The 8,616-nt window shown below is 37.6% G+C and overlaps 2 protein-coding genes across 2 annotated transcripts; one reads left to right on the top strand and one right to left on the bottom strand.

The window, feature by feature from the left end:
• Window positions 1-952: 952 nt before the first annotated feature.
• On the bottom strand, window positions 953-1,971 carry LOC148909125 (uncharacterized). Its single transcript, XM_089034233.1, has one exon. It carries the CDS (start codon window positions 1,854-1,856, stop codon window positions 1,269-1,271), a length of 588 nt encoding a protein of 195 aa, XP_088890359.1. The 5' UTR covers window positions 1,857-1,971; the 3' UTR covers window positions 953-1,268.
• Window positions 1,972-2,590: 619 nt separating this feature from the next.
• LOC116299112 (adenosylhomocysteinase A) lies at window positions 2,591-8,586 on the top strand. The gene is made up of 7 exons (XM_031707744.1): window positions 2,591-2,747; window positions 3,930-4,120; window positions 4,888-5,116; window positions 5,640-5,960; window positions 6,786-6,988; window positions 7,767-7,961; window positions 8,278-8,586. Exons 1-7 carry the CDS (start codon window positions 2,714-2,716, stop codon window positions 8,407-8,409), a joined length of 1,305 nt encoding a protein of 434 aa, XP_031563604.1. The 5' UTR covers window positions 2,591-2,713; the 3' UTR covers window positions 8,410-8,586.
• The last annotated feature ends 30 nt before the right edge of the window (window positions 8,587-8,616 follow it).

Genomic DNA, 8,616 nt, shown 5'->3' with positions numbered 1-8,616 from the left:
GTGAGCACCCCTCCCTGGTTCAACTTTGTGCCCCTACTTCGAAGATAACCAATGCAAAATAATGTTTTTCCCCTTTGATTCTAAGGGGTGCACCCCTCCCTGGGTTAACTTTGTGCAGTGCACCCCTCCCTGAACAAATTCCTGGATCCGCCCCTGAATGAGACCCATATCGCTCGTATGGATCCAACCTGTTGGCGAAATGATCTTCGCTGATTCTTCGGGAATGTCAATATATCCGAGAAATGATTTCATAACTGGTGATCGGATGCACATTTCACCCACTTGGCCAGCTGGCACGAGCTGCCCGTCTTCGTTGACAACCTTCAATTCGTTTACTGGCATTAGATCTAGCCCTTATCATATATGCCATCAAAAGGGCGTGGTTACACCTCTCATTCTGCAAGACTCTCGGGACAAAATCGACGTCGCGGTCTTTGACAGATTTCATGGCAGGAATAGCTACGACAGTGCAGCCTTTCATAGGATCCCAAACATGATTTCTAAGGCTTGCGACCCAGCCCAATTAAAAGGTCTATCCGAAAAACGCGGCAATCGGCATTATGCAAATTAGATAAGGCCGCTATATTTAGTCAAAAGTCAAATGCCCGCCCGTTCGGACATTATATTCAGCGTCAAATTCCCCACTCTACGGAACTTGACTATGGTCAAATGCCGGGGGTATGCCCGGGGGGGGATCAGAACCTTTGGAATTGACTCAAATAAAGAGGCGAAGAAAAGGAAGTAGAGAATGAAATTGAAAAAGAAATGTTAAAACAAACTGAAAATTAAACCCGAAATATATATTGTAAAAGGAACTAAAACGAAGAGAAAAATAAGACTGAAAAGTTTCGCAGTTATTTCAAAGCCGGGAGACCGTAGATAATTATAGTAAAAATGTAGACAAATGCGGTGAATCGTTGTAGTACATTTGCATAATTAAATCAAGCCGAAATGCAAACCACAATTTATTTTAGGATTTAAAACATTTGGAAGTATGAGAGAATTTTAGAAAATTTAAACATTTAGAGTTGACGATCGACCTAGAGTCGCAAATTGGTCAGCCATTATTTTGTCAATACTATAAAAATACTACACTATGGAAGAAAACAGGAAACCATTTCGTGACACACGTGTGCGACGCAAATGAGTCATCGTCGATTGCGGTATGCATTTTACTAGTATTATTAAAATTAAAAACCTGAAAAAAAATTTATGTTAAAAATATATATGAATTCATCTCGATTTGTAATAAAATTCTGAGGGATTTTCTATGTGAAATCCATTTTTTCTTTTGACTCTGTGCCATCACTCGAGTTGGAGTCCTCGTAAAAAGAGACTGGAGACAGTGGTTCGTCATCATCTTCGTCTAATCTCGGAGCTACAAGGCCCCATTTTTCCATATATAAACGCGCTGTCTCTTCATATCCCTGTGCAGTCATTTCCTTGGCTAGGAAAACCAACATATCGATATCAGCCGCCAGTTCGATGGGAAATCTTCCTTTATTGTCCATCGCTGTTATGTCAGCGCAGGAATCGATGAGAAATTTGGCTATTTTCCTCGAATTGGTCATGACAGCGATGTGAAGCGCAGTTTGCCCTTCATCGTTAGTTCTTTCCAGATCAGCCCCATGGTCCAACAGCTGAGTGATTATATGTAAGTTTCCATTTAGACAGCTTTGTTGAAGCGGTGTCAAACCATTATTATTTTCGTCGTTTATGCCCAAGTTTTGTCCACAATATTTTAAAAGAAACTTGACCTTTGCTAAATCACCATCGACTATGGCTTGATTGAAAACCAAATTGGAGTTGGAAGACCATCTTGAAAGTCCAGGTTCTGAAAGGAATTTTTTATTCATTGTTTACCGTAATCCTTGCCTCATGAAATCCTATAAACTGTCCAAAACCCATGATCGTGACCCTGGGAATCAAAAGCTCTAACGTGAAATTTGCATATTTGGCATGTGGGACCATGGTAATCTAGAGAGAATCCCCGATCAAAATGTGACATGGCGTGCACAAACAAAGGCTCTGTTCAACCAATCAAATTGCTATATGGATTTGTCGCTGTCAGCGTTAATTAATGGTGTCAAATATGAGAATTAAAAGGTATTTGATGGTCAGGATCTTCAAAAAATCCATCATCATCGTAGGAGCACAGGAAGCCCATACAAGCATTGAGAATTGAATGTGAAGAAAAAATAAATAAAAGCTAATGTTACAATAAATACGCCTGGTCTATATGGGCTTCCTGTGGTAGGAGTATGCACCAAACATCAGCCAATAGACCAGATGTATTTATAGTAACATGAATATTGCACGAGGGAGAAGTGATTGGTAGTTTGATTATTTTAAACATATATTGAATTATTAAAAAAGCATATCTAAAACACCTATCAAATACTTTGCCTTGAGAGATGTCGCCTGGGGAAGTTACATTTTTCTTGGAATGGGCTGCCTGCTGTTATATTAGTGGGTGTTGTTCGGTACGGTTGGGAATGGCCCTGATCGGGCACGTGCATCAGGAGATACGAGCTTGACCAATCAAAACCTGTCTTCTATTAGTCCTTATTCCATATATGGTACGCCGGTTGTAAAGGCGGCCAATGTTCAAGGATCGCTCTCTTTCACAATCTACTGTCCACAAAGTAGCATTCTATTACGAAACCATTACAATTTTAGTCCCTTATTCCGTCTACGACTTCTCAACTCCAAAATGTCTCAAGCAGGAAAGTTGCCTTACAAAGTTGGTAAGTATTGATGATAGAAATTTTGGTGATAAATCGGGATAAATCTGATGAAATGTTCTGAAAGTTCCACGTGGATAATATTAAGAATTGCCTTGATGCGCTTCAATCGGTTGTACATTTACATGTATATATTTCTGTCTGTAATTACTCAAGAGTTCTTCACCCGGGTAGACTATATTAATGATTTCTTACTGACTTGTACTTAAACTCATCGGCACGGAGTATATTGTTGCTAAAATCATGCTTCGATCTATCTGCAAGGAGTCTTAATTTTTTTGCACATTTTTAGCCTCTGCATAAGCTTATGTAATTTAGAACCTTGAAATATCCTTGAACGTGGCAGCTTTTACAAATATTTCTGTTTTGTTTTATTGTTTTACATATAAATGAAGTTTTTATTGGTATGTGTGTTGGATAAAAAATTATCTGTGATAAAAATGATTAAATATGTCTTTTGTGCATTGAAGGAAGCTAATATGCACATTCGTATATAACTAGTAAACCCCCCTCGTGTGTGACATCATGTGGCGGACAAGACAATTTAAAAAATTTACATAAGAAATGTTTTCTAATCTCAAGAGGAGAAAACGTAATTGCTTTGAATCCAGGATAGGGAATTCGTGTAAGAGGTCTATTGACTAGACTGATAATGATCATTCTCTGCAGAGATTAATGGCCAGGAAATATGATTGCACAATGCAAGTATAATATTATGTTACAAGGGCCTTGATGACACTAGAGAGAAACGATTGCGCATGCTTGCATTTCAGCACGTTCCCTAAGAATTTTGAAGAGTTTGAGTGAGAAAATAAATGTTTGTTTTCTCAAAGTATGCAAAAAAGTTCTGTCTTAACGAACACAATATGAAAGAATAGACCTATCCAGAATTCGCTTGACTGGTCACGAAACAATGGTTTCAAGTCGAGGTTGAACTTGATGAATAAAAGAATCAAGTTCAGTCTCGACTTCAAACCATTGTTTCGTGGTCAGTCAAGTGAATTTGGGATAGGTCTATTAGGTTCAAGCATGGGCACTAAGTTTTGGCATTTTGTGAAGTCCAATTTATCAGGCATGTTTGAAAGTCAAATTTACTTATGTTTTGCCTAATTTGCATACGGATTCAGAGCATGAGCAGACATTTTTCACTTGTGTCAGCCTTGATATCATTCTTTTTCTGTCTAGCTGATATAAACCTAGCTGACTGGGGTCGCAAGGAGATTCAAATGGCAGAAAATGAGATGCCTGGACTGATGGCCCTCCGTAAGGAGTTTGGTGACTCCAAACCTCTGAAAGGAGCTAAAATCGCGGGTTGTCTGCATATGACCATTCAGACTGCTGTATTGATTGAGACCTTGACAGCACTTGGAGCTGAGGTAAGAGCAAGTGCACATTACAGGGCTAAAATAATGTCATGATGACTGGCCAAATTATTTATATCTTGGTCATACCTAGTTTCTGGCTTAAAGTTACTGGTCAAAGTGACCAGAAAGGCAAAGATTTTAGCACACAAGTTCCAATTCTGGGTAGACATCCGATGTACAGCTGTTATTTTAAGCCCTGCATTAAAAGTACTATCCACAATTAGCAGAGTTTTTTGTTCATATTTTATTTTTCTTTCACTATGAAAGCAAAATCCAAAATCTTTTTACACTGAGATTATTCATGGTATAGTGAACCTGGTTTTATAGTCTTTTTAAGGGTTTTTTACTGGACATCTTGAATAGCCAACGCACTGATTCTAAAAATAGCATTCGGACAAACATTGCATTCTGTTTAACCGTTACGAGGATTATACGAACCGATTTTATTATTTTTACTTAAAGTTACAATAATAACCCATGTAAACTAAGATCAACTGCGATTGGCTGTGAAAACTATCTGCTGAAAGTAAACTTGTAAGATTGTTTGTCTGAATTTTGCCTTTGTCTTCGTTTTTATGACGTCACGGTTGCGCTGCGCTATTGGTTTATATCCCTCCTCCTCCAAAACAGCTTTTCTAAATTTGAATATGAATTATGGAATCAGAGCCACAGGTTTCTTAGCCACTAGCTATAATTTTCTACCCTCCTAAGACAAGGATGATTTTTTTCTTTATTTTGAATTAATGCATTAATACATTTATGTTTTCTGCTTTTGATAGGTTCAATGGTCGTCTTGCAACATCTTCTCTACACAAGACCATGCTGCTGCTGCTATTGCCAAGACTGGAGTCCCTGTGTATGCATGGAAGGGAGAGACTGATGAGGAATACATCTGGTGTATTGAACAAACCCTGGTTTTCTCAGATGGCAAACCCTTGAACTTGATCTTGGATGATGGTGGTGACTTGACAAACATTGTCCATGAAAAGTACCCTCAATACTTAGAAAGTGAGTAGGAAAGCTTCATGTTCATTTTGCATCTATAAAGTACTGTCTCCAGAGAGGGGCAGATTTAAGACAGTGGTGACCAAAGCATCCCTGATCTCACATTTGAGTGACTTCTTTATAACAAATACTGACTTTCCTAAGTATTGTTTTTATGATGGTATTTTGTCAAGACTGCTAGTTTGACTAACACTGAGCAATGACTAGTGGTTACTATGTTTGGGCTGCATTGGCATCTGTTGGTGTGTGAATGTGTTGAATGCCAATAGTGAATAAGAAGGAGTCTGAAACTCTGTGAGATAATATTGCTGCAAAATATTACTAAATTGGTCATTATAAATTAGTCAAATACCACTGTGTTTCTCGATTAATGACTTAATTTACTCTGGCTTAGCCTAACTTCAACAATACAAACACAGATCTTGACTGAAAAAGATAAATATTCCAAATGATTCCAAACAAAGGCAGGGCTAACCCTGTAAAACAGAATTTAAAATTTCTTACATTGGTTTATATCTTCTTCAAGGCATTGTTGGTCTCTCAGAAGAAACCACCACTGGTGTTCATAACCTGTACAAGATGATGGAAAAGGGTGCACTGAAGGTCCCTGCTATTAACGTCAACGACTCTGTCACCAAGAGCAAATTTGATAACTTGTATGGAATCAGGGAATCACTTGTCGATGGACTTAAGAGAGCAACTGACATTATGTTGGCTGGAAAGGTTGTTGTTGTAGCTGGTTATGGAGACGTTGGAAAAGGTTCTGTTTTTTCTCTGACTGGATTTGGTGCAAGGATCCTTGTCACTGAGATTGATCCTATTAATGCTCTACAAGCAGCCATGGAAGGTGAGGAATAAGCTTCCTGAAAAAACTACTTTTCCAGGGGTGGCGGAAGCTGAAAATCTTTGGGGGGGGGGGGGGGGGAATGGAAAAAATCACAACAACTTAATAACAGTATTAAAAATTGAATCTATGCATTTATATTTCATGTGAACCAATATTTTGTTCGTGGGAGGCATGCGGACCCCCGGTTCTACTGTCCCTGTTTTCATGTCTTAATGGGAATTGTTTAAGAAATTAATTCTTATAATAGTTCTCTGAGACCATTCTGTTGGCTAGTCTGCTCTTGGTGAACCTTGAGTCAACATAATTAATGTTCCATTACTCAAGGTCTTCATTAAGGGTCAGAATACTCTGGTAACTGAGCATAATAATTATTTTCTGGCTTAAAATGATGTCATAGTGACCTTCTCCTATTATCAGGGTTTTCAGATCTTTTTAGGAGTAGGTGGTCATAAGTCTAAAGAAGCTGGCTGTAATCTGATAGATTAATGATAAATCTTAATAGAAAAGGAAAAGTAACCAGCAGCTAACTTCAAAGTAACCACCACAGCTCTGGTGGCTGCCAGCTTATTCTGAAATTAAAGCCCTGGGTATTTCAAAACTTATTTTACTTAATTGAAAAAATTCTGCCAGGACTTACTAGCTAGTTTGTAATCTTTTTCTATCATTTCTAAACTTAATAAAACTTAATAATTGTAATGCGAAGGGAAAAAATTAATAAATTATGTACTGTATTACTGAAAAGTGGAAGTCCTCAGAAGCTGGTGGAGGATTCGTTGTCTGGAATAATAAAAGTAAAAAATTTTTAAACCTTTGTTATTTTTTTAGGATTTGAAGTAGTGACAATGGAGGAAGCTGCTCCAAAAGCCAACATTTTTGTAACAGCAACTGGCTGCAGTGGTATCATCAATAAAGAACACTTTATGCAGATGAAAAATGATGCCATTATTTGCAATGTTGGTCATTTTGACTGTGAAATAGATGTTGCCTGGTTGAATGAAAACTGCAAGAAGGAAGTCATTAAACCACAGGTATGAAGGGGAAAAAGACAAGATAAAGATAATAGCTTTATCTCTGTATGTATGTACAAGTAATAATGCTGTTGTGGGTCAGGAAAAACAGTTTATTTTAGTTTATTTTAAAATAGCCCTTATTTGTGGTGATGCAGTGTTTGAATCCCGTGACAGACCACATGTCATTCCCTAGAGTGTCATTTCTTTGTTTAATAATTACACATGAATATGGATACAACTCAAACAAACACTCTTATTCTCAGGGTTTTCAATACCAGCTTGAGTAAGTGGCAAAACAATGAATGGAGCCATGAGCAAATCTTTCTCACTTTTTCCCTACATTTTGGGGAACTTTAAAGTGCTTATCACCCTTCTGACAATATTTACATTAATACAGCATTAGCATATGGCATGGAAAAACCTTCATAAGTTCAAGAAGCCGCACTCAAACTATATAATTTTTTTCCGGGTTATTCAACTTCTTACCCCATGTAGAATCAATACTGAGAATATTGTCAGAAGGGTGATAGGCACTTTAATAAAAATAGGCAGCAAGTTCATGTAAAATATCCAGCGACTGCCAGCTTTTCTATATTCTTAAGGGATTAACATATGGCCCGTAAAGATTGCACCGCAGCGAATTAGGTCTATTAAAAAGGCTGAAAAAGGGAAAAATCTACCCTGTATCATAGCCATGAGAGCTACTGGCTTCACGAGTGATCAAGATTATTCACTCAGATTATTGTTTGCTGGTGATAATACCACATCAGTAATGTGGATATGATTTTGTTTTCAGGTTGATAGGTACACATTACCAAATGGACGACATGTTATTCTTCTAGCTGAAGGTCGTCTTGTTAACCTTGGATGTGCCATGGGACATCCCAGCTTTGTCATGAGTAACTCCTTCACAAACCAAGTCCTGGCTCAAATTGATCTATGGACTAAAAAGGACAAATATCCCATTGGCGTCTATATGTTGCCAAAGGCGGTAAGTTTATTCAAGTATACAGTCTTGGGAGAAATTGGTGGTATTCTTAGTTTTAATATTAATAATAATATAAAGCGCCACCGTTTTTCTTTTTGCGTAAATGAATTCAACACCGAAATAAAATTAGTTACTATATGATAAAATAAATGAAACAGCTTTTTCCCTGCTCCTTCCAGTAATAAAGCACTTAGGAAGTGCCGTAAGCACTCAAGAAGTGTGAGAAGCACTTGACTATGGCTCGTTAAAGGAAGCCATTTATCTCAAAAAAAATATGATACAAACATTTTTTGAATTTTAACTTCTTTTCTTTCTTTAGCTCGATGAAAAAGTTGCATCTCTTCACCTCGATCATCTTGGAGTTAAGCTTACCAAACTAGATGACAAGCAGGCAGGATACCTAGGGATAAGCCCAAGTGGTCCATTTAAACCTGACCATTACAGATATTAATTAGGAATTTAACCAAATTCCTTAACTTCTCTGCAGTTATGAATTTTGCAAGCTGATTTGACTATAGCTACAGCAAGATGGATCATTGTGTGAACAGACTTTTAGGGGCTTAATTGTAATGGTTGATTGTTGATAAGAAACTATAAAACAGCAATAAAAATGAATCAGAGTGATGAACCTTGTGACTTCTACTCCTCTTGAGTAGAG

The sequence above is a fragment of the Actinia tenebrosa genome, unplaced genomic scaffold (genome assembly GCF_029948245.1).
Source record: "Actinia tenebrosa isolate PJP-AT-01 unplaced genomic scaffold, QUT_ActTen_1.0 PGA_scaffold2__45_contigs__length_23673736, whole genome shotgun sequence".
NCBI classification, from domain to species: Eukaryota; Metazoa; Cnidaria; class Anthozoa; order Actiniaria; family Actiniidae; genus Actinia; species Actinia tenebrosa.
Note: the sequence above shows the minus strand (reverse complement) of the source record. Positions and strands in the feature narration are given on the sequence as shown.